The 26664-nt window shown below is 38.4% G+C and overlaps 1 protein-coding gene across 3 annotated transcripts in view; it reads left to right on the top strand.

Annotated features, from left to right (window-relative positions):
* NOX4 (NADPH oxidase 4) overlaps window positions 1-26664 on the top strand; it is a 110892-nt gene that overhangs the window by 12272 nt on the left and 71956 nt on the right. For all 3 annotated transcript variants that reach the window (XM_038129438.1, XM_038129421.1, XM_038129432.1), the window contains 6 exons: window positions 1825-1852; window positions 4073-4145; window positions 8679-8759; window positions 12586-12814; window positions 14858-15022; window positions 15149-15211. In XM_038129438.1, coding sequence (XP_037985366.1) covers window positions 1825-1852; window positions 4073-4145; window positions 8679-8759; window positions 12586-12814; window positions 14858-15022; window positions 15149-15211 — 639 coding nt within the window. The remainder of the gene's footprint in view (window positions 1-1824; window positions 1853-4072; window positions 4146-8678; window positions 8760-12585; window positions 12815-14857; window positions 15023-15148; window positions 15212-26664) is intronic.

Genomic DNA, 26664 nt, shown 5'->3' with positions numbered 1-26664 from the left:
TTTAAGCATAACATTTAAATATATGAATATTTGCATATTCAATGCCATTGTGTGATCTGTATGGTGCTCCTGTTTCATGCACTGAAAACGACATACCATTTTGTGGATTCTGTGAATTTTATTTCTTTGTCTGGACAAAGCATGTATAAAAGCCAGCAAGGTTCTGTCCTGTTTGATTATTAGATGGAGAATGCAATCATCTAAACTTTTCAACTTGCGCCTTGTTCTCTTGCTTCTCTTTTGCCTCCCTCTGTTCCTTGGGTGGGCCTGGATAAGACATTTCTGCTGCTTTTTGGGCAAATTTGTTCTGCATTTCCATTGTTTAGAATACTGTGAGATCTGAAACTGATTATGCATTTTTCAGCTGCAGTGAGTGCATGTATGAGTATGTATGCTAAGCATGGAGTTAGTTACCTACATGAACTGATTTCTGCTTGTGAAATACTTGATTTGTGTGCCTTATCTGAGTGTGGTGCAGATGTCTTGCAGGAATATCAGGTTTGTAGTCCCTTGGTCAGGTGCTTACTTGTGCATTTGGCAATGGAGAGATATTTGCAGATTTTAGAAGCAAGACCAGAGTCCAGCACCCTTCCTTCTTGGGCTACAGTCAAGTTCTCTCTTGTTTGTGTTCATTCTAGTCTCTGGTCTTCATTTCTTTTTATCCAGTTTCATTAGGAAATACTTAGAATGACCCTATCCCAGCTGCATCATTTCCTGGAAAAAGAGAGCTTGACTCAGTCCAGGCTCCTAAGGACCAGCAACCAAGGTCTTCCACTCCCTGGGTGAATGATCTAATCTCCAAGCTATTCAATGGCAGACGGACATGCCAACACCAGCTATTGTGCTGAGCTTCTGGGTTGACTGTGTGTCTGCTTGTGTTAGGAGTGGTCTGATAGACTTCTCTTCATCAGGAACATCAGCAGGAGCTTGCCTCAGGCAAGAACATGCCAGGGTTCTTAGCCTCTACTAAGCAGCCTTAGGAATTTTGCAATAGAAAATGGAGATAATAGCAAGTTGTTTAGGAACTCTAGGGTCAAAACTCCTGAATTTTAGGTATTTTAGTAGCTCTTGCACCTTTGTATTTGAATCCATTTTTAAACTGTGTTGGGCAGTCCGGATGCTGTGCTTATCTTCTCTACCTGGGTACACACATCTGGATGCAGACAAGATCAGAAAGAGGGTCACTTAATTTTTCCTGTCCTGTATAAAAACATCTCACTTCCCCCTACTACATTTTACTGCAAGTTTAAATAAAAAAGTTCACCAAGCAGTGAAGCGAAACCTCTTGAAGTAGAGATTTTGTCTTCACTGCTTGAATCAGGGGAAGTGAGGCAGTTTCCCTGATGTTAAAATATTCCCTTTTCCTTTCACATGTGGTGAAGGACAGAGGAACATCTGTCAGATCCTTTGTGTTCAGTCTTGCTTCACTAGGGTCCACTGCAAATGTCTTGGTGATGTAACTGGCAGTAAAATGCCTGCCTCTTGTCTTACATTTAAATTCAAAACATCTCCCTCTTATGCTTCACTCTGTCGTCCCAAAGCTCTAAAAAAAACAAATATCTGTAAAATTATCTGAATCCAGATTATAGATCTGAATTATCTTAGCTGGGGGAATGCAAAGGCTGAAGGTTTATTTTGTGTTGAATTGCAGTCAATGTAAACTGTTACCAAATAGCAAATCCATTCCTGCTTCTAGATTTAGGGACTGCATATGTCTTAAAATGTGTGAGCTTCATGGGCTTCTTATTATTGTAAAATTATTTGTAATATAGATATAAAATACCATATGTTGATTTCAGTTTGTTTTGCTTGTCTGTTTTTCAGGACCCGAGGAAACTACTTTTTGCAACTGGTAAGTCCTGCAAAACTGAATGAGAAAACTTTGTTGCTCTGCAGATAAAACTTCTTTTGGTCCTGTATTGGCATGCTCCATTTGCTGTATCTCAGTTATCTGGGGTTGTGTGATTTGTGTTAATATAACCTAGGTTTGCTTATCCACTAGTCAGGAGGCAGGAGTTACATAAGCAGCAGTAGGATGAGCAGCATTTTCAGATCTGTTGTACAGATGAGTCAGCAGAAATCCATTAGTTTCAAACAGAGATTCTCCCTAATATTGAAACCAAATTCCTAAATGATCCAATTTCTAGAAAAGAAACATCATGGAAAACCAGTCTTTTTGCTTCAGCTGGTTTATTTAAGGCCTGGTTGGGTTTCTGAGCAATCTGAACTGTTACATGGGAATCAGGCTTCAGCACTCTACAGAATAAATTGATGAAGACATTTTTGGTGCAGGAATTTAGAAGTGAGCAATGTTTGGGTATGGAGGGGCAAGCACCAGTCTGAGCTGCAGCGCTTCATAAGCAGATAAAGTTCCTTCCTGATGCCATTGCACTTTCTCCCTTATTTGGATCAAACACAAAAATCTGGATTTGGTAGCATATAGGGCACAGTCAAATCAAATCTATGAACAGACAGCAGTGATTCTAGGTTTGTCAATCCCCAAAGGTGTGCTGGAATTAGCACCTGGTGTGCCAGTGTTTCCCAAAAACCCTAGGAAAGGTTTAGATCAGTTGAGAGAAGAGGAGGGGAGAATGTGAACTGATAGAAACTAAGGTAGGATTTATCCTAAATTTAAAATTACTCTGTTTACTTCCTGTCCTAATGACTGGTAATTAACGTGTACTATTTGTTCTGAAGGAGTGCTCAAGACTTTGCTGCGCTGGGAACTGTGCAAATAAGCAAAAAAACCCTGGTTTCTTCCCAGACAGTTCAGAACAGCAAACAGAAGGAATAAGGAATCAGAAGGATTTATAGAGAGATGGTGGCTTTTCAGATTAGCCCAGGAAAGAACCTCCTTGTATAAGGGTGTGAGGCAGACTGTGGGAGGAACAAGTATTAAAGATTATACTTGGGAGAGGAAAGGAGAATCAGGGACAGGGCAGAAAGGAAACACTAAAAATGGACTGATAAATTGGGGCAAGACTGAGTGATTTCAGTCTGATGGAGAAGATAATTGAAAAACTGGACGTGAAAGGTGACCTCTGGCTTGTGTGACAGTGTAGGAAGCTAAATCAGGTGCTGTACTGCAGTTGCATTGGAGCTATTAGTTCAGAGTTGAGATTCATTGCACACTACATATCAAATCAGATTGAGAAAAAAGAAATTAAGAAGGAGGCAGTGGACAGAATGCATATTTTTTTATTGCAGCTGCTTTTAACTGCAGTCTTTCCATGAAGAAGGGAAATCAAGTTTTTTTATGCAGTCCATGACAAAGCTTCCATTGATTGTAGGTCTGTAAAAACTGAGGAGTGAGTTGAGGTGTGTCAGATTTTAGGTATCAGACTTTTCAATGAATGGGTATTGAGAAGTTTATAAAAAGGTAAGATTTGAGATTATCTCTCCTTTGACTTAAAAAAGACCTGAGGATAAACTAATTCTGATACAAGTCTTCATTTGAGCAGATGAGTCAAATCATTAATATTTTTAACCTTTCCTTCCCAAGTGCTGGCTGCAGATCACTCTCACAGAACTTGCTCTATGGGCAACAAGTTCAAGCCTGATACAATGCCATAGAGAGTAATTTCAGGCTCTTCCCCATTCCAGAATGAAATGGGCTGGCAAAAATTTGTAGTGACAGCTTGCATAGAAATTGATTTGCTTGAAATTCTGTCCCTGAACAGGTTTTTAATTGTCATGATCAACAGAGTGTAGTGTTTGGCATAAAAAAGAGACAGAAGCTTGTACAGTCAGTCTTGCACATAAACAGTGTTTGTTCTTAGTTACCTGCTTAGACACAGATGTCACAAGCAAAAGATGACAGGAGCAAAGACAAATAGGAAATTGTGATGCATGGTGAAATGCAAGGAAAAGGGTATTTTTCTTTGGGAAGGCGGGAAATTGCACAAGAACTCTTCTTTCCTATCTGGTTTGATACATGAGTTGTGCTCAAGAGATAAGTATATTCAAGAGTTTGATTGAATCATGATTTGTATGTCTAATTCCACTTTCTTAAAAGCTCATTGTAGATAAGTATACCTCTTTGCAGTTCAAATGTAAGTTATGTCCCTTTTAGTTCCAGGTCTGACTGGAGTCATTATGGTGTTAGTATTATTCCTAATGTGTACAGCTTCCACATATGCCATCAGGTAAGATGTAATATGATTGTTATACTAAAAAATGCCATTTCTGTAATCATATTCTCCTACTGACTAAAGTGTTAAAAATACCAGTTTTCTTGTCTGTTTTTCTTTTTTTCTAGTTTGCAGTAAAATTAGCACAGTGAATTTTGTATGAAAACAGTTACAAGATCTGATTGAATTGCCTTCTGAAAAAGTACTATTTAATGAGTGTGCTGAGTTAAAAATGTGGACCTTTAAAAATTTAAATAGTTCTTTTATTCCTGGTTGTAGGGGAGGCAGTAAACTCAGCAAATGGGAAGTTCTGTGAAGTGCATAAATTAAGTCCAGTGGAAGAAAAATAAGATGTTATTGTTATCTTAATTATTTTCACCAATTAATTGTAACAATAAATTGTAACAAAAAAAAGGAAAAGAAACCCCAACCCAAGCACACACAAAAAAAAAACAAAACCAACCCAAATCCCAAACTATCAGCAATGAAACAAACTGACACAAAACTATGCTACTGAAGTACAACATTGCTTTTAAGAGCTCTGCTTCTGGTTGTCTGATATATTCTTTTTAATCTGAATTATAATATACCAAGCAGCAGTGCAGTATTGGCTCAGAGCAGCTGCTGGGTTTTTTAGGGGTTTGATCCTCTGGTGAGTTCACATTCTGTACCAATGTTAATGAGCATATATGATAGTACCTGTGAGGGACTGGTACCTGGCAGGGAGTCTAGCCCAATGTTGTAGTCTTTTTAAGGGTTGGATTCTGCAGTTGAACGTGTAAAAACAACCCCTTCATTTTTACAGAGGTTGAATTCACTATGTAAGTGCATCACCTCAGTTCAGCAAACATGGAAGGATAGATTAATTATGTATCTTCAAACATTAATGGTGCTCCACTGATGTGAGTTAGATATGTGGTTATGAACTTGGTGGAACTAATCTGTCTTTCCTAAGTAGCTGTGTTAACTGGCAGTGTTATCCTGTGATTTGAGGAAATAGTTCAGCAAATACTTGGGGCATTTTCAGACAGGGCTTCTTCCAGGGCTGAGACTTTTGTGAGGCACTGCAGGCTGCAGACAAGCAGGATTAGGCTGCTGCAGTGGATATAGCATGGCTGCACACTGCATGGTCCACCCAGATGGCTCTGCTTGCAAAAGAAAGACATTTTTGGGAAGATGGAAAAATAAAACTATTACCTTACTCTGCAACACTGAGCCAGAACAAAGTCCTGTCTTCTTGAAGGCCAAATTAAATTATAAAAACATCATGTATTAGTGATTGGGAAACTTAGAAAAATATATGCAGTTGTAAACATTCTTGGAAATAATTTTGGGGTTCATGCAACATCTTTTGAAGTTACATGCTTTTTAGTTCCTTCTCCAGTTACTGTGAGTGCAAATATTTTCCCAGCTTTCTGCCATCCAGCCAGCAGAATCAAAGCCCCAAAAGAGACAATCTGTATCTCCTGTTACCCTAGCAATAATTCTTACTTGGAAGTTTTATCCTGGCTTCTCCCTCAGGCATAGAGCTCAAGCTTGTCTTTATTACAGTGTTTTCTCCTAAGGAAACAAGTTACTGCATGCATTTCTATGTCTCTTTTCAATCTCTTTCCCTGTGGATTCTCATGTGCCTTATGATGGCTGAGCATACAGTACAGTTTTAGGAAAGTTAATTGTAAATGTTCACTATCAGAAACTGAGCTTTTTAAAAAGTATTTCAGAGGCTGTTATAGCCTTGAATTTCAGCCCTAATCTGCTCTTGCACACTGACCTGCTTAGTGATTTCTTCCTTTGTATGTTCTTCCTGAAATTGTTCTATGCATGAGTATGCCTCTATTATCCTGCCTTTTCAGTAAACTGTGAAAATAAGTATTAGAAGGACTGAATTAGCTAATGTTTTAAGAGGATAAAGTGATTATTAGTTGGAAAATTTTCTAAATTTTTGCCATGTTATACCTGAGAATTAGATCAACATTTTTTGTTCAGTGTTGTTTTCAGAAGGGTTATGAAGTTATCAGAAAACACAATAAATCCTGTCAATAAATATTGACATTTCTGACAACTTTAGAATTAAAGATATTTAAGATTTGGAAGTTATGTATTTAAAATAACATTAAAAAATAAGGTGCTGCAGTGCCATCTATTTTTGTAACCAAATATTCTAGTGTTCAATTTCATCTTCTAAACTACCACATATATCTTCCTTTTCAAAACTGTCTGTAACAGGATTAAAAATATTTTTCTAGAACCATGCTGCTTAGTGTGTCCCTTTAAAGCATGATAAATTCCTCTTACATTTCTCAGTAAACTAACTCTTTCAGGTCTTCATCTGCAAAATTCTAAAGTAGGTTAGCCAAAATTAAATATTCAACTTACCTCAAATTTTCAGGACTCTGCATTCCTAAGAAATGCATCCGTTCTGTGAATAATGTCTAATTTAAGCCCTAGAGAAGGTAAAAAAGTGAATATTCTGAAGAGGTGTAAAAATTCATATGTATCAATAGGAAGATTATTGACTATATTAGAATACTAATGTATGTATCTGTAGTTTAAGGATACAAGTAAGAAATACATAATTATTACAGTGTTGGAAAATACGCTTCATGGTAAGAGGTTCAAGGATTTACATACCCTTGTAATTTAAGGAGGTGAAGTTCAGAGGCCCTGCTCACATTTAGGGCAACTTGATACACGTGAGGAACCAGAATTTCATAGTAGAGATATCTGTGGGAGTGCTGAAAGAAGAATAAAATGCTCAATGAGCTGGAAGCTGACATTTAGACGTATTCAGGAAAGAAGTGTACAGTAATTTTAATCAATAGCAATAATTAGCTGTTGAAAGCAACTCGTCAGAAGCAGTCCAGGGATTGACTTTCCATCTCGGAAATTTTGAAAAATTTGTACATTCTGAAAAAGATGCTCAAGAGCCAATAAAACATTCAGTATGCAGCTTTCAGTGTTATAGCATGGAACCAAATTAAGCCAGAGCTCCAAGACCTGTCCTTGTCCCTTCTTATGGTATAGGGAGTTAACCTAGACCATCTTTAAGGTCCCATTCTTGGATTCTATGACCTGTTTTGAGACAGAGGGTCTGTTTTACTATCTTTGTGCTTTCCAATTGTGCTTCCACTCTGCACACCATTGCTCTTTTTTTTCCTCGTACTGATGATTACTCCCACAACTCCTCACAGATACTGATGAGTGACTGCATGAAAATGCCTTCCAGGGTCTGGGGAGTTAGAAAAGGCTTGAGCAGCTTCAAGGAGGAAAAAGTGTTAACATAGTGCTGACTGGGGGAAGAATGGCAGGGTGGAGTGGGGCTTTCAGAGCCCCTTGCTGTTGCTGTATTCCTTCCTTTGCTTCCTTTTTTCCTCCTTTGCTTCCTTCCTTGTTATTTTGCTAGCTTGGATTTTATTTTTGTAGCCCTTGGATTATCAAAGTTATTTTTCCTCTCTTGAGGAAGCAAACAAATAAGACCTGTAATAACAGAACCAAATGCAGTATATGTTTCAGTTGTATTGAAGGAAGAGAAGTTAGCTGGTTGTGTAGAAGACCATAGGAGGGGAAAAAGCTCTGGAAAAAGAAGTTAGCTGCGTCAGAGGAATAGCTTCTTAAACCATGTTCTCAGACCTAGAGATATTTTTTTATTTATTAATTGTTTCAGTTTATGAATGGGGGTAGATTCTTTGGTTTTAGAAGGGACTCTCCTACCATGCTGTGTAGTGTGAGAGGTGTGTTTGTGTGCTATGAAGTTGTGTGTTTTCTTAGCCATTTGGTTCTTGGTTTTTGGTAACTGTTTTACTCAAAAGAGCCTCGAACAAGCTTAACAGAAAACAGTTCCAGATGGGTATATTCTTTGGTCTGGGTTCTTTTTATAGTGCCTACCAAATTACTGATAAAAGGAAGTCACCTTCGCCTCTCCTGATCCCACAGTGATAATGTTCTTCTTTTTCCTCCCAAGACCATCAGTGCTGAAGCAGTAATGTATGTGGCTTCCTGCCCTGAAAATTCTCCTACCGTGCTCTTGTTGCCTCCTTGCTGTGGGTCCTATTCTTCCTGTACCTTCTTCCACTCCATACCCTCACAAGTTTTTTACCCTTCCCACTGGCCCTTCTGCTGCTGTCCATGCTACCTGTTTGTGTGCTGCAGCCTTAGTGACATGTTACACTGTACTGGGGCAGGGAGAATGTAAGGTGACACTCACTGTAAGGAGGTTGAGTTTTGAGGCTGGAGGTGGAAGAACTGTTCCAGATGTAAGGATCTTGTGGAGACTAACTAGGACCTGTGAAAGCAGTCCAGTCTCCCAGTTTCAGAAGAGTTCTCTACACCCTTACCTCTCCTTTTCAGCTTGTTACTTCTGTGCCAGTCACTTGTTCTTCTCAACACTTAATTGTGTGCAAGTACAGTGTGCCTGTGGGAAAACACTCTGGGCTTTGACTGTTTTGCATAACTGTGCAGTGTATAATGATGTCCTGTGTGCACAGGTTTGCTTTTAATTAAATTCCATCTGAGTTGAAAAAGCATTGAACCATGGTTTATTCTTTTCAGGGTTTCAAACTATGACATCTTCTGGTACACACACAACCTTTTCTTTGTCTTCTATATGCTGCTGATGCTGCATGTTTCTGGGTAAGTAAATGGAAAATACTCTTCCTTTTCTTGAAGCACAAACAGAAAGAGCAGTTTCCTTGATTGCTGCCTTTCCTGAGCTTGCCTGAGCACAGTGGGCCAACTTTAGGACAAGATGTTGTCCTCTGGTGTGTGTTTAAATAAAGATCAGGCTGTAGCTTGGAGATTTGTGTGTGCTATAGCCAACTAGCACAAACTTTTTTACTTTCAAGATTATTCCTTTTCCATTTCCATTGCTCAGTGTCTAGTGAGAAATCAAGACAACTTAGTTTCTTTTTCTGCCCCCCTTACCTGTTTGCTGAGACAAGAATATGAAGCAAAGTTGTTCATCCCTTGCATTTTCCTTTCTGCCCTCCTGTTTGACTCCAAAGGAGATGGAAGGAATAGCGTCTCCCTAATTACATCTTTCTCTTTGCTTACAAAATTTCCTAGTTTTTCTTCTTTTCACAAACATCAGACCAGTGTTTATGTGCCATGAAGCTGATGGTCAGATCTGTATCAGGCACAAACAAACTGAGCTCTGTTGCAAGGTAAAGCATCTTCCAGAAGTTATATGTCTGCATGGGTTGGGAGCTGGACTAGGTGACCTTTAAAGGTTCCTTCCAACCCAAACTATTCTATGATTCTGTGAAAATCTGTTCCATTAACATCTCTGAAGTTTCCTTTGTGGATGTAGATGCAGAGTGTAGAGAAGGGAAGGTGTATTTGAATGAGGTTTATTTCTCCATGTCATCAAATATCTACTGAAACACAGGGTGCTTGAGTGTGTGACAGTGAGCCCTTCTGCTTAAAGTAAACTTGGAAAGGCAATTAGGCCTAGCAAGATCATGGTAGGAATATGTTGTTGAATAAAATATGCTGTTAAATAAATAATGAGTTCAAAACAATTGAAACTTCTAGACACAATTCCAGTTCTCAAGGAGTTTGTTGGGTATTTTGGGCTATTATTGTTTGTTGTTTGTTCTGGGGGGTTGTTTGGGCTTTTTTTTTTTTTTTTTTTTTTTATGGCATAGCTCTTGTTTATAGCTGGGGAAGATGGATCCAACCTGTTCTCCCCATCCTAGGCTAGGATGAATTTTTTCGAAATTATTCTTGACAGGTGTTTGTCAAATTCTTTAAAACATCTGGTGACTGAGATCCTCTAACCTCCCTAGGCAGTCTGTTCCAGTGATTGCCTTTGGGGTATTTTTCATGTCCAGTTTTATTAATTTCCTTCACTGTGTTATCCTTTGCCCATTGTTTTCCTAACCATGTTTCATTTACCAAGTTTGCAAACCAAGGCTGCAGTAATGCAGCAAGCATTGAACAGGCATCTTTCTGGTACACAGCCTCCCTAATACTGAATTACAAAGGTATTCAGTGCAAATCCGAAAGAACTGCGTGTCAGAAGTGGGAGAGGAATGACTCATGGAGAGTGGGAGTCAGTTCAACTTTAAGATGCCTAAATGTAGGTCTCTACATGTTTTCTCAGTGTCTTTCCCATTATGGTCTAATGAGTTCTGATAAATACAGCCAATGGAGCCTGAAGGATGCTTCATGTAATTTGCTGTTTCAGAGATCTACATTCAGGTGAGCTGGACTGATTCCTGGCTCCATTAGTGACATTGATAAGATCAATAGGATGTGGCCACAAGTTACATGAGGGGTGATTTAGATTTGACATAGGAAAAATTTCTTCACCAAAGGGTTGTCAGACACTGGAACAAACTGTCCAGGGAAGAAATAAAGTCACCATCCCTGGGATTATTTGAGATGTGTAGATGTGGTGCTTAGGGACATGGTTTAGTGGTGAACATGGTAGTGCTGGGTTAATGATTGGTCTTTATGATCCTAGAGGTCTTTTCCAACTTAATTCTATGATCTCTTTTGAGAATGAGGTAAGCTTAGATATCTGTGCTTAGGCGCCTAAATTACTCCTGTGTGGGATGTCTTTAGAGATTTGCAAATGCACAGCCACTTACTGTACAGAGCAAGGCATTTCCCATGGTTGAACTGCACAGGCAGGTTGACTGAGGTTTTACCTCTTAGGAGTAGAGTATTTCCACAGTATTTCTGGATTCTTGTTTTGTTTCAAATTGTAGGTATGTTCTTACAGTATCCTTCAGGCAGCCAACCACTTCTCAGCAATAAATAAAGTGATGTGATTCATCTGTCATATGCTAGTGGTTTGTTTGTTCAGTGCAGAACTCAACCTTTCTGGGCACTGATCTTGGCTGTGTAAGACTTACTTTTCCTTGGCAGCTTCAGAATTGGGAGTTACTAAGCTGTTGTTAACAGGCGGCTTTGTGATCCCTGTTTGCCTCTCAGTTAGCATGTTTATAATAGCTTAAATAAACTAGAGATCACTGGAGGGTATGCTCATGTTTGCAGCTACTCTCAAGACAATCCTCTTTGGGGGGTGTGCTGAGAAGAGAGAAGCTGTGGGAGTTGCTGGCAGGCATGCACGCAAGGTTCACTGGAAAAATACTGCATGAGCTTTGACTTCCAGCTAAATCCATGAAGCACCATAATATTTATGGAGCAAGGAACTAGCATAATGCTGGGGGTATCTGTCACTTTGCCAATATGTGGTGACCAGCAGTGATACCAGATGCAAGTGATAGGCATGATTGAGCAATAAATGCAGGCAGAAGCATGGGTGTAGGTGCAAGGACACTTCCCAAATGATTCTCCCAGGGTCAGATGGAATTTAAGAGTGAGCAGGCTTAACTTCCAAGCTGACATGATTCACTAGACCATGTAGGAAGCTTGTTACTAGCTGTCAGGACTGCATTTTTGTAGGGAAGATTGCCAGTAGCCTGTCAGAGCCCATTTAGGTTGGGGATATTGCAGATGTCCTAGTTCTCTTTCTTCTGAGTTGAACTCTGTTGCTGCTGCTGCTGTGTGTATATTGAGGAGAGGAGGGGGGAGCACCTGTCCTTATGTTTGATTGTATGCTTGAGCTGAGCCTTCATAACAAGGCTTAGCACTCCGAGGGCATTGTCTCAGTATGCCTCATTTCCCACCCAGCACCATCCTCTACAGGTGTCATTTAGCTTTTTTTTTTTTTTTATGTATTATTCCTTGTGGTGTTACTGTAATCAAGTCTAGATTTGGACACAAGTAATACTTCTGAGGAATTTTATTACAACTGTTATCTGTTTTTCCCTGTTTTCAGTGATTCGTTCATGTGCTGAGATATCCCAGAGTGTCTGAGGTTCCCAATTCTTTCTTCAGAGGTTTTAGCTGTAACTTCAAAGTTCTCACTTCAATTTACTGTAAATTTAACTTAGCTTGAGAAAAAAATAAAATAAGGATGAACTTCATAAAATAATTTGCAAGGTTCCTTGGCTACCGTGCAGGACTTTTCTTTCTTCCTTCTATTTGTATGCAAATGGGATAAACACCAAGTAGTGGGAGCATTCCTGCAGTTTATGATTTGGCAACTTAGGCCACTTCTACTACAAGACTGCCTTAAAAACAGGGCTTGCTGACTGTAGGGAGGATGAGTGAAAACAGTCTGTGTGTGATTGAATTGGAAATGCTATTATTTAATTTTTTTTTCAAGGCCCCCACAATATTTTCTCCATTTCAAGCAGTATTAAGCTTGAGGCTGTTCAGTGGGGGAGTGCCAAGTGAGCTGGAAAAGTTAAACCTTGACTCAAGTGACAGAAGGCTCTATTGTTGCAAAGTTTCAATCTCATTGGAAGTCCTGAAGGCAAACAGAATAAAATTTCTAACAGAAGATGAGGCTTATGACTGCTTTCTGAAGTCCTCTCTGAATGAAGATAAGTTGTTTGTTATTTTCTGTTACTTCAGTGTGTTTACTATTTTTATTTTCCTGTAGGGGAGTGCTCAAGTACCAGACCAACTTAGAGGAACACCCTCCTGGTTGCTTTAATCCGAACAAAACTCTCCGACAAAATCTGACTGTGCCAAAGACTTTTGAAGAGCTGTTTCCTGACTATACTACTGAGCCTTTCCCAGAGGACCTACCAGTACCAGAACCCTTTGTACAAAATAGCTTTATGAGAGTTTGTTCTGAGGAACCCAAGTTCCAGTCGCACTTCCCAGAGGTCTGTATGATCCGACATTTCAGGTATTAAAAGCCATGCCAAGCCTTTCAGTCAGCCATAACCACTAATTATTGCTTTTCCAGACCAGATGTTTTAATACTGGAAAATATTATTAAAACCTTTTGAGGCATTCAAAGATTTGGTGGGGAAAAAACAATCTGTATTTAACCCTGAAGTGCATTACAATGTGGTGCATGGAACAGGGAGGGTGGAAAAATGTCAAGAGATTGGCTGTAATGTTCTTTTTTGAACAACACCATAAGGGATGTATTGATCCTGCTAAAAATGTGATTTTAAAGCATAGAATTTCAGAGCAAACATTTATATAACATTTCGTAAGGTCCTTTTGTAAGCATTGTGTGGCAGTAGTTAATTGAAATAATCAAGCTCCATTTGTTCTCTTTTTTACCATGCGGATGCAAGTCCTAATACTCATTTCTGGGTTGCAGTTGGTTGTGGTTTGGCTTTTATAGTCTGTTATTTGCAGACAGGCTTGTTTTATATGTGGCATGGATAAATAAGTATGATGAGAGTGGGGACAGAAAAGCCTTTTCTTTTCTGGTTTTCCATTTTCCTTTTGTTTCTTATGTTTTGTGGCAGCAGGTTTTTCTTTATCCAAATTTTTTTCTTTTCTTTTGAGAAAAGATGAGCTGAGTTGTATTGGCAGGTAGCCTGAGGAAGCTTGCAACTATGGAGTTCATGAGTCCAAGGCCCACCATTCAAAATGGTCCCATAACAGACCCTACAGGAATTTCTCTTTGTTATTATCGTTGTTGTTTTCTGTTGAACATGTTCCCCTTATTAGCTGCCCTGAGAACCCATTTTTCTAAGGAGTATGTAATCCTAATGAGATACAGTTAATTCTATAGTGAATTCCTCCAACAAAGCTCTTTGGATTGGTATTTTGTTGTGGTAGTACTCCTGAATTATAAGCATCAGTGTATATCAGGCTCCATATGACACACAGGACAGCAAGCAGTCTTCTTAGGGGCTTAGGATGCCTGCTTTAGAGCCATTCAAGGGAAAGGAGTCGTGGAAAGAAATGGCCACTCAGTGTTCTCCTGTCAGCTTTGAAACACCATTTAGGACTTTTTTGGATTTGGAAATGTTGTGATACCAAGTTGAAAAAAAAAAACCCAAAACCGTGAGCTACTGGAACTTGTAAGGCTTTTTTGTTGAAAATAAATGCTCTGCTAGTTGCAAGAGATGTTGATGTGTAATGTCAGAAATTGGGAAGGGAGGGAAGATGGATGAGGGTTGAGGGGCACTTCAATGCCACAGCTTGAATGACTGAGCAGATGTGGAATTAGTAGATAAATCTGCCATAAGCTATTGGTAATTGACTCTTAGGATGTGGTTTAGCTGAGCAGCTGCAAATGTCTCCATCTGGAGCAGTCACCCAGGACTCCCCATATAATCAGTGCAGAGAAATGGGTATTTCCAGGGCGTTTTCAGTCTAGCATCCACATCTTCCATGAGAGCAAATTGTGATTCAGAAGTGCCCATTTCTCTCCATTGTCTATGATTTTACATTATTTAATACTAAATAATAATACTAGTTAAATAATTTTACACTAGTTTAATATCAACATAATTTCAATAGCACAAGAATGAAGTTTTCTTAGGTTTTTACATGAACCTGAGATGACTATGAGAAGGTAATAGTTAAATAATACTGGAAGTCAGACAGCATTTTTCCAGAAATGTTAACCAATTGTATAGTACTCTGGTCTATGTAAGTACTGTTTCTTTCATTGCTGAAACCAGCTGCAATCTAACTGCATCAAACCAGAATAACAGGGTAGCAAATGAGGTCATTAGCATTTTTTTCCTGATGAGTTTTATGATTGAAATTGCTGGTGCTTGTGGGTGATGCTGCTGGTTAGACTGATTAAGGCTTCAGAACATTCTTGCATTTCTGCATGTAGAGAGAGGTGTGGATGTTAGATGTGAAGTGAGATCCTGAAAGCGCTCATGTAGTTGTGAAAATAGAAGACAGAAAGTTAAAAGTCAATGAGATAAGTTATTTTTGTTCTACCTTAGACCTGGTTCTGGATTTCTGGACCGCTGTGCCTGTACTGTATGGAGCGGCTGTACCGCTACATCCGCAGCAACAAACCAGTCACAATCACCTCAGTAATAAGCCACCCCTCCAATGTCCTTGAAGTCAGGATGGTGAAAGATGACTTTGAAGCAAGGCCTGGTCAGGTGAGTTAATATGGCCCCAAAAAACCACTTTGCTTTCATCTGACATTATCTGTGGGGATGACTATCGCTTTATAAGTGCTAGCCCATCGCTGAATGTTTTGAATCCTTTCTACCATTTCATTTCAGTATGTTATTCTCCACTGTCCAAGAGTGTCTGCTCTGGAAAGCCATCCATTCACTCTTACAATGGTAAGAAATAGTGTTCTTTTCTGTACTTTGTCTTTTATTTATATTTGGTTTGCGAATGGTCTTTGTTTCTCTCAAGGTGACAATTCTCTCAGCAGAGCTCATGTTTCATTTATGAGGGTACCAGTGAATATGAAATGGCATGATTATTATGTGTGACAGTATTCAGTACATATTTAGTTTTCTCCACTGTTGAGAAAAAGAAAATGGGAACTTTTTTCCAAGTCTCCATAAGTGAAAACCAATAATAAATAAATCCATTAAAAAATCCATGAATAAATCAATAAAATCCATGTGATTTTGGAAATTCTTTTATAAAAGAAGTTTCAGCCATATTTCTAGACCTTAATACAGAAGGAGCACAAATTGGAATAAACTTTTGCCACCTCTCTTTCTCAATGAGAGCACATTTCTATGACTGTCTTTTTCGAAGTTCAAAAAAATCAAGTTAAAAACATAAGTTCCTAAAATTGTCTTCTGCTTTATTTTTATATTAAGAGATTTATTGATGACTTGATGTGATATACCAGTGAGGTGATACAATGTTAGGATTGCTACTTCAGTTGGTCTAGAATGGGAACTGAAACCTGTAGAGAAAGACTGGGATAATATGCAGTTGTGTTCTCTGGGAGTACATAGTGCAGATTCATAGTGCAGATAGTGCAGTGGTAGATTCTGCTAAAAAATCACTGTACTGACTGGTATATTGTTACAAAAGCAGAGTATGAGGTTGAATATTAGTGGCAGCCTTTTTCTTCCAGAGGGAGTAAATGCTTTTGCATTGCCTGAATTGGACATACTTCTTCAAGAAGACTGTGGAGACAAATGTTCATGTGTGATTGCTTTCTTTGGACTGATAACTGATACTTTATTCCTACTGGGTTATAGGTAGTGCTGAGGAGCAGTTGAGATGTTTTTATGGTAGCCGATATTCTGAGGGCACAGTCAGGTCCAGTTCTTTTGGTTTGTGGGGAGTTTTATTTTGGTTTTTTAATTTACTTATATGTATACTGAGCTAGGAGTCACGGGGGAACCGACACTAAATTCCATCCAAAATCAATTTTGTGCTGTAAATCTAGGAATGAATCTCACTTAAGGGAGCTGCCTCTGTACAGCTTGGTGAAGCATTCATTGCACTTTTGCAAAGTTTCATGGTTATCCTCTTTACCAGTACAAACCAGAGAAATGTGTTATGTGTTATTTATAACACATTATTTATATATAATGTGTTAATGGAAGTAGTACTTTTAAGACTGTCCTCTGTATAGTGCACAAAGATAACTTAATATGGAATGCTGAAAAATTGCATGCATAGATGAATTTAAGCAGAATGGTTTAATCAGAACTTATTTGCATTTTTTAATTACATTAGTAATCGGACCATCGATTTCAAGAACTATTTTAAGTCTTGGGTAGCTATTTCCACTCCTTTTGCCCTAGTATAGCTATAGAGCTGGTCTGTACCAGTGGGCACATCTTATTTAAACATTATTCTTAAAACATCATGTTCCTAATTTCTCACTCTCCATCCCAGTCAAAATTAATATGATGGTAATGATTTGATCATTATTAGTAAATGCACAATTTGGAAACTGGAATTCTTATTATAAAGATTTAGTCTTGTATTAGGACACTGCTAAAACAATGGATTTTGTGGTTTTAATTTTTAGAAATAATGTCATCAAAAAATATTTGGCCTGGTTCAGATGAGAGTTTTTGTCAGAGAAGAGACTGCTGATGCAGACCTACTGAGTGAGGTCATAAGATGAAGTTGAATTGCATGTCAGATTTCTTGCATGAATTGAGAATTTCATCCAGTGTTTAAAATGGCATAGTATGACAATACATGTTATGTAAAATTACTTTTGCAGATGAACTTCTAGAGCCAGGAGCTATGGAAAATCTCTTCTTGTGAATTTGAGTTTTCTTAGTGAATATAAATAAGTAATTTATATACAGATAATGTGCAGTATATTCTCAATATGTTATTGTAGTTGATAAATTACAGTTTGTATAAGTTTTACAACCATGTATTAAATATCTAACATAAAAATTAGCAATTTCCACTCATGCACAATGCATTGTATTTTAGGTAAGTAATACTAGACCAGGCAATTTCTGTTCATGCTCAGTGTTTTACACTTTTAAGTGTGGTGATATCCTTCAGCATAACAGCATATCCTTCAAGATCACATATATACTCTATTACAAGATAGGAAGTTATCACTGAGTTGCCACAAGCGTATTTTGCTACAGCATTAACTCTATTGTAGAAAGACTGTCATTGGGTAAATGACTTTTACAGCATAATGAGGATTCTAAGTGTCTACATGTATGACAATTTTTTTACCTAGCCTAAGCAAGGGACATATTTCCATGTGTCCTTCTAGGTCAGAGAATATGGTGTGGGCTGATGTCCTGCTTAGAAAGCTTTTTTGTTGTTTAATATGATGCTAGCCATGGGACAATGCTTGTAAAATGTGTAGGCAAAAGCTTAACTCTGTCATTTTTCCACTCCCATCTGACCTACTTGTAGTTCCCAAGCAAGCTGGAAAACTACTGCTGCTTCTTTTGTTGAATGATCATAATCAATGGGTTATTTTTCTAGGTTGGTGATGGGGTGAGTGGTTTAGATCCACAGTAAGAAATTAATGAAAGATGTGTGTGGCTTCAGGTACTGGAAGTGCTCTGCAGCAATGAGTTCAACAATGATTGCAGCAGAGCTGTGGGGGAAGACTGCAGTCTTCTTCCTGGCACTGTTGTCCTGCTTAGAGTCATAGAATATTTTGGTTGGAAGGGACCTCTAAAGGCCACCTAGTCCAACCCCTCCTGCAATAAGCAAGGACATCTTCAACTAGATCATCTTCAATTAGATCAACTTGCTCAGAACCCCATCCAGCTCAAGGAAGTTGAATGTTTCCAGGAATAGGGCATCTGCCAGCTCTCTGGGCAACCTGTTCCAGTGTATCACCATCCTCATTGTAAAACATTTCTTCCTTATCTCTAGTCAAATCTACTCTCTTTCAGTTTAAAACCATTATCCTATGTCCTATTACAACAGATCATACTAAAAAGTCTGTCTCCAGGCCCTATGTGATATTCTGTTCACACTGGTGAAATATCTCACTGTGCCTAGAGCACGTTTAAAAGACAATAAATGACCATTTGCAGGCATTGTACTCCTAAATATGGGTAATAACCTTAAGTGGAAACAAAGGGGTGAGTCAGCATTGAGGACTTGTGGCCATATTTTACTAGTCCCTTCCCTTTTTGAGGTTGTGTAATATTTACAGTTTAGCTCAGTTTCTTACATAACACCAGGGTGGAGGAACACACAGGGAGGCTGTGTAAAGGCACTGAACTCACTCCCATTCCACTCTGGCAAATTTCCCACGTGTTTTGCTCAGAGCCAGAGGGAGCTCTGAATTGTAACCAAGTGAGCATTAAGAGGCTTTATTCTTCTTGCACCCTGCCTTTGGGTGCTTTACATTGATAAGGTCCCCTTGAGCCTTCTGTTCTCCCGAAGTGGGAGCTGAACAGTCAGAGCTCTCTCAAACTATCTTTGTGGGAGATGTGTTCTAGTCCCATCACTGTATTTATAGCCTTTGTATGGACTCTCTGCAGTATGTTCTTGTCTTTCTTGTAGTGAAGAACCCAGCACTGGACACAGGTCTCGAAGTGTGGCTGAATGAAGGAGGATCACCTACCTCAACCCTCTGGTAGTGTCACTTGTACATTCTGAAATTCAGACACTTAGAAATACTAGTTTTCTCTCGTGAGCAGTGTGATTTCCATTTCTGAAGTGTATTTCTACTGCTTTTTTTTTCACTAGTGACTTTGTACTCTCTAGTGTGACTCCTTGTCTTTGGAAAGTCTGGGAAAGGTAATGAAGAGCTGACCTAACATTTGGGATTCCTGCAAGTGACCTACTGGACAGTTCTAGGTAGTGCATAGTGGGCCATTCACTTCATAGTGTCTTCATTGCTCCATTGTTCTGATTTCATTTCCACAAAAAAGCTTTCTTTTTTTCATGTTTTATGATGCTCTTTTCACTGATTTTTTTCACACAACTGTACATACCTGTTACTGTGCTGTGTAAGACAGTGTGAGTCACAATCTCAATCCTCTATGCCCTCATGTCCAATTTAATTATTTTAGGTAGGTTATTATTGCATCTTAGAATTGAATTTGAGCAGAACACAGTCAGTTCCAAGATATTTTCATCTGTAGTGACTAGAACTACGTTCTGTATATGTAAATGGACAAATTATTTTTGTGTGTTTTCCCCTTAATCAACTCTTTTAAAGAGATTTGAAGAGATTTGTCTTTCTGATCAAGTGCAAGATATGGTCTGGAGATCAGACCACTCAGACAAACATGCTCTGCTTCCTGACACTGACATTTCTTTACCCTTTTTGGAGGGAAGTGTGGAACTTGTCTGCTGTGGAATGCAATTTAAATATAATTGTCTAAATCAATTTTTAGAGACCTTGAAGTTTTTTGTTTTTTTTTAACGTTTTGGAGAGTGTTCATTTCCTTCAACAGTGTTCTGGTTGCTCTTTGTTTTAACTTGTAGGAAGAAGAAGAGACTAAGGCTTGCAGTTTACATTGGTCTTTTTTTTTCCATCTCCATCACACATTTTCCTCTTGCTGTTGAGTTCCCTCTTTCCAGACACTTAACTGTGTTACTGGTGATTTGCAGCAGCATGAATCCACGACTGCATGCTTCCTTTTTTTTTTTTTTTCTCCTAATGAATGGCATCAGAAGCGGAGTCCTATTTAGAATATAAGTTAGTGTCTTAAGTCACTTTTTCTACTGTGTTTCTGGAATTTCTTGCATTAGCAAGCAGTGATTAGTAGTGAGCCTCATGGAAATAGCCTTGTGTTTTGCAGATTTTAAGTGCTTCAGGAGATGTCCTAAGTTCTCTCATGAGGTCTCTGCTGAATCCACTACAGCGCTACAGAGTCAAACTCTCATAAGCTGCACTTGAGGCCACTTGGCTATCAAAAGACTGGTGTCTACTCCCAGCAGCTCATAAAGCTTGGTAACCTTGTTATTTCAGTAGTGTTGATTTTCTTGTGCCAAAGGAAGGTAGGAAACAATTACATCACTTCACTTAGAATTTAGACCGTAACAGACCTTGAAATAAGGACAGGAATAAGATGTGAATCCTTCTAAATTTGGAGATGGCTCACATCTGAGGTTTGGTTTTGGAAAATTCTGTTTTGCAACAAACATCGATAATTGCAGCATCAAATAATCTGTTTTTCCAAAATTTTGATAGTTTTGGCTGTCCTTGGCTGCTTTCATGCTCCTGCTTCTTCCTTGGAGCTAAAGTCTGAATATCCTGAAGCTTCCTTTGTTGCCTTTTTTTTTCTTCCGTTCACACATACATGTATCTAAAGATACTCCTGTTGATATTTAAGCATAGGTAGCTTGCATAAACACTTGTTGAGCTTTTCCTGTGTCTGTATAAGACGTTCTCTGCATATCCCATGATTAATAGCTTCATGAGACAGAGTTAAAAAAGACATGTGGCTCAGAAGTGACAAATAAAAAGCAAAAAATGAGAACAAGCTAAACCAAAGATCCCAGCCTTGAGACTCCAGGGCTTTATGAAATATGTGCTTTGTTAATAAGGTGGGAGATTGCTTCTTCAGACCCTCGAAAGAGTTTTGGCTCTTCATTCAATGTCTAGGTCCCAGTTCTGGTAACAGCTAAACAGTGATCAACTACTGGCAACAAGAGATTTGAAACATTCTTTGAAACTAGAAATTTTGTCCTCTGTCAGAGTGTTCTCTGACCTCCCTTGCTTTAGTGCTGTATTTAATCTGCTCTTAAAGCCCATTGGAGTAGAAACTGGAAGAGTCTGGTAATAAAAAGCTCCAAGAAGTTCTGCCCTTTTTCTGATTCTCCATATTTTTGAGCAGATGGTTAATTTGAAGTAGATCACATCAAGAGGATTTGTAGTGCAACATCTTCCTTCCTTTCCTTCCACATACAGTTCTGTATGAGTAAGAAAACTCCAAAGGGAGGATGGTATGTGTGCATTTTTTAACAAGTCAAAGCTGAGTTTTTAGGAGAAGCTAAGTTTGCATATGCAGATACTCAGATCCTCTCAAATCCAAATGTATATTATTAAAGAAGAATACTCACTCAATTGATATCCAAATAGTAGAGTAATAATATCACAGGCAGAGAAACTCTTAAATCCATTAACCGTCTCAGGGTAAATAGAAGAATTACCTGGGAGGTTTCTGAATGTACATGACAAGTTATATACTGTACCTAAAATCTCAGACCTATTACTTAATCATAGATTTTTCTACCTTTAAGGGTTTTGTTTAGGTTTGATTTTTTTTTTTTTTTTTTTTTTTTTTTTTTTTTTGTAGATGGAGTTTTCCTTGTTACATCTGCATCTCCATTAAAGTCCATTTGGTATCTGGATTTAGATGCGATGGGATTACAAGGTGATGGCCCTGATCTGTACATTTTATGTTTTTGGGCCTGATTCCTTGTCAGAAAAATCTCAGTAAATTTTATACTCAGTGTAAACAACATCAGAAGTAGCACATTTGCTTTTGTAAAATAAAACCAGTGTTTTGTGGACCCAAAGTTGTCTTTATCCCTGGATAATCCAGGGTTCATTTAAAGTCAGATCAGAAGATCTTAAAAGTCTAGAAGTGAAATTTTAGCTCCAAGCTTCTTTAAGCCAGAAATTTTGTACTGCATAAGGAGATGATAGAGAAACCTGTGCCCTCCACTGTAAACTTAAGAAATAAACTATCCACAACAGGAAAGCCTAGGGGCCAAATTCTGAAATACTTCATAAAAAAAATGGAAAAATTGTTGGAAGGTTGCCTGAGTAAAAAGTACGTAAGGAAATCAAGAGCTAAGTTCATACTCTCAGATAAATACAATAAAAACAAAATCTAACATGATGACATTCTAATAAGATTTGTTAAATATCTTGTGCAAATAGTTATGAAACTTGTCTTTATGAGATGATTTGCAGAGTGTTTAGGGAAATTGTGAAGTATCTTGTTGGCAAGCTAAAGAAATCCCTAGAGCTTGTCTGCTCTTCATAGAAGTAGAATATCTAGCAGCTGTTTAAAGAAGAATTTAAGTAAAACAAAAATAGAGTAGATTAATATTGCAGATGTCTTTAGTACTTCCTTAGACTTGTTTGTTTGGTTTGGGGATTAATAGTTGTGGGGTCTATATAAAAACCCTACATAAACCCTGACTTTTATTTAAACTTTCAAATCTGACTCTTTGGGTGAGAAGGGAACACAGAAATTATTACACTCAAGTTCACTAAACCCCAAGTTCTCCTTCAGCAGGTACTTTAAACAGAGGTGGCAGATCCCTCTAATCAGCAGGGTTTGAGTTCTTTTGATTCAATGAAAGTAAACTTAAAATACATAATAAGCATGTACTGAATTCAGCAGAGAAATGTGTTTTCTCTCATTAGAGATAGTGCTTTTAGTTTGGCTGCTAAGTCAGGTTAGAGCAGGGTCTAGGAAGTGCAGGAGAATATCAAAATAAAACAAACAAAAAAGACCAATGGCCTTCACCCCCAAACAGATAAACAACAAAAACCTGGGCACAAGCTTTAAGCATGAATACAGTTAACATGTGGACAAAATATTAGAGGAAATTAAGTGCCTTGCCTCTTGCTGTCCTAAAATTAAGACCATCTGGCTGGTGGGGCTCTCTGCTTTAGCCTGGCAAAATACAGTGTGTACTGGTAGGGGAGTTCAGAGGGACACAGCAATTCCTCAAGGTAGTTGTGATCTGACTGGAAAACCTGTTGATCCTTTGGTTGCTCTTTCCATGAGTGTTCACACCCCTGAAAGCCAGTTATCATGAGCCTGGAGGTGGCCCATTGTTTTGCTTGGGGATGATTGGACCTTTTTGTGCTGTTGAGTTTCCTTGTCCTGTGTTTGTTAGCTCCGTGCATTGTTGCTTGGCATTGGGTCCATGTACCCTTGGAGGACTTGGAGAGGCAGCCTTGGGCAGAAGCATTGTTCTTCTGCTTTTTATTCCTTCAGGGACAAAGGTTTGCATCCTGAGCATCTTGAAATGTTGTGATTTGTTTTGGTTTCTTTTCCCCCAAGCCAGCAACTTCAGATGCATAAAATATATAGGCTGAATATTGCTAGGATTGAAACACTTTTATTTTCTCTCTTATAGAGAGTTGGACTTGATGATCTCTGTGGGTTCCTTCCAGCTTGAGCATTCTATGACTCTGTGATGTGTAGCATGTCTGCTGGGGTGAAAGGGTGGTCAGCAAGTTTTTTGCCTTGGTTGAACTGCAGAGGAAAAGAAATGCTGATTAGTGTCTAAAAGTGTACCTTTGTAGTGAGTGCATCCATAGCAGCAAAAAAGTAGCAGTTGCACTGTTATAGACCTGCTAGAAAACAAATGAAAAAAATTCATATTATATATTCAGCAATTTATTTTATGCCATACTGTGTGTATTTTACAAGTATTGGTCTATTTACAATCCTAAGACAACTCTACATTAAAAATTTTCATTTTCTTGTAGTGCAAGAGTAAAATCAAGGAACAAGCAGATTTTATAGATAGGAATCTCATAGATTGAGACCTAAAGAAAACAAAGATAATTTTCAACACTGAGAGTAATTTAACAACTGAGATTGCAGGGAGTGAATTAGCAAATGCTGAACTACAGACTCATGGGAATTAGTGGGTGTGTGTTTGTGGTTTGTGTTACAGAGAAAGTTAGACCCCAGATGACCAGAATGGGCCTTCTTGGAAGTGCAGCTGCCCAGTGATGCATCCTGTAGTTATGGTGTGTTTTTTCCACTAGCTTGACTGCAGGTGTCTGAGGTTGTACAGCAAGGAGTATATGGCAATAGAAAGTGAAAAATATTTGGGATATGTTGCTGCAACTGCTTGCTGGGAGCTGGCTCTACTATGGCAGGGCTCTGGCTGAAGCCATGGGTATTTGAGGCATGGTGGTCTTGCCTTGATCATCCTGGCACTGCTGATATTTAAATCATGCTCTGTGGTTAAGATTTTCCCACATTCAAGATGTTATGATGTCTGCCAGTTCAGTTAGGATAGCTGTAAGGCCAAGTCTCCAACAGGAAAAGCTTTTAACCAAAATCCGATCTGTAAAATAACATAATACAGAAATAGAGACATTTAAAAAAAATCTCCAAGTGTTTGAGGAAGAGATGTGTTTAAAAGAATAACTCCACATAGTAACTTTTTGTTTCCTCTGAAATTTTCTTTCAGGATTAATTAGTTAAAACAGGGATAGCCCAGTGTTACAGAGTTCACCTCTTATGAGTCAGACTGAAGTCTAGCTACTATTTCTTGGCTACATTTATATAGCATGCCTGTGTTTGTCATCACTCCTCTCCATTTTCTAATGTCAGAATGAATCATTTTAGGAATGTTTGTATCAGTTCTGTGTGAAACCAGACAAACTGCAGCTTACTGAGCTTCCAAGGTTCATATTTTCTTGTCAGTTGGCAAAGTTGAAAACTTTTTATTTCTTTTTTCTCTTTTTATTTTTTCCCCTTTTACAGAAGGAAAAATACATTGGTTATGTTTAGTTCTTCTTTTTTTCTCCTCACTTCTGCCTCTTTTCAAAACCTGCCAAGTCTCTAATGTGTTTCTTTTGGTCTGGGTAAGGGTTCATTGAGTCTGCAGCAAGGGTGGACTGATGAATCAGGGTTTGCAGTGCAGCTGGTTCACCCTGGCAGGTAGGAGCATGGAAACAGGGTCTCTGCACTGTTTGCAGTCCCTGCCAGGATATCTGCAAATCCATATTAGGATCATATCATGTTTTTTTACTCAAAGTGACAGACTTCTTTTGAAGGAGTTTCCTTTTATGTAAACAAATCCCACCATGAGCTTTTTAATTCCCCCAGTCAGACACTTTGTTCTTCCAGCTGTAGCATAGATCTTTGTAATTTTGGTCACTGTTCAGGCCACCTACTGCAGTGCCAAATGCAGAGGTGATGTTTACTGTGCTGCAGTTTGCTTGAGAGCAGTATCTCCACTAGAACTTGTAAGGAGCTTTATTTGCAGAGCCACTGGGGGTTTGTAACTTGGAAATCCCTTTCATCTCCTTTCTTCTGATAACAGAGATTCCTTGGTGTTATCCTGGTGCATGCATTAGCATTTCTGTGATAGTCGGTAATTAGAACTTAACACCTCTCTAAAGAGACTTCACAGTTCTTATGGCAGAGGTGCACAGAAGAACTGGAAACAATCAGGAATTAACTTTCTATTTTCTTGCTAGTTTGCTGTTGTCTCACCCCATTCCCTGCACCCTAGCACCTAAAAACACCGTTTTAAAATACTGAATAGCATTTAATAACATTAAAATGACTTCAGTAAGGTTTGTCTAATTTCTTGTTCTGGACAGTAGATAAGCAGTGGTGTTAAATATTCAGGGTACTCTAAGCTAGAAGCATAGATGTTCCGAACATAATTTTCAGTTGCTTTGTGCTGGACTCTCATGCACAGATTTCTCCACTGCTCATCACCATGAGCAGATTTTTGTACCGGTGTAGAATCAGAGTCACATAGGTTGGAAAAGATGATTAACCCAGCACTGCCATGTCCACCACTAACCCATGTCCCTAAGCACCACATCTGCATGTCCTTTGAACATTTCCAGGGATTGTGACTCCACTGACTCCACCACTTCCTCAGGCAACCTACCTGTTCCCATGCTTGACCACTGTTTTGGTGAAGAAATTTTTCCTAACACCCCATCTAAATCTCTCCTGGGGCAACCTGGAGCCATTATACTGTGGTCGTAAAGTAGAACTGCTATGATGTAACAGTAATTAGTTTGCTCACTTTGCATTCATGTAAAAGCAAAGCAGAGGACAACAGAGAATTGTGATCACAATATAAAATTGGTAAATAAAATATATTTCAAATATGTGTTAATCTAGTAGTGTATTATAAATTAATACACTACTACTACACATTAATTAATGTGTTAAGTTAAATTATTCAGTTTATATTGGCATAGATAGTAGAGCTTAGGTTACTAGTGAATGTAATTAATTTAGTGGTTTATAAGAATAAAGTTCTCCAGGGACTGTTGCACAATCCCTGTGTGATAACTTGCTTTTGTGTTCCAAATTAGCTTGAAGAAAAAAAGGAAAAAAAAATGGAAAGTTGTTTTTTTTATCAAGATGTAGAACAACCTCTATTCTCTAAATTTTGTCTATATATAAAATCCTATAATTTTGTTGAATGTGAAAATATGTACAAAAATAGGCATTGTAAACTGAGGAAAGTATTCCATCTTAATGCTAAGAATACTGTTTAGTTTCTCTGAGGCTGTAAATCTGCACAGCTATTTAAATTTAACAGAATTTCTTTGATTTCCAGTTGGTTTTTGAGAAGGGCCAAATGCTGGAAGATAACCTGATGAATGTAGACATTCATACCTGTA

Source organism: Motacilla alba, chromosome 1, assembly GCF_015832195.1.
Source record: "Motacilla alba alba isolate MOTALB_02 chromosome 1, Motacilla_alba_V1.0_pri, whole genome shotgun sequence".
In the NCBI taxonomy this organism is placed as follows: Eukaryota; Metazoa; Chordata; class Aves; order Passeriformes; family Motacillidae; genus Motacilla; species Motacilla alba.
Note: the sequence above shows the minus strand (reverse complement) of the source record. Positions and strands in the feature narration are given on the sequence as shown.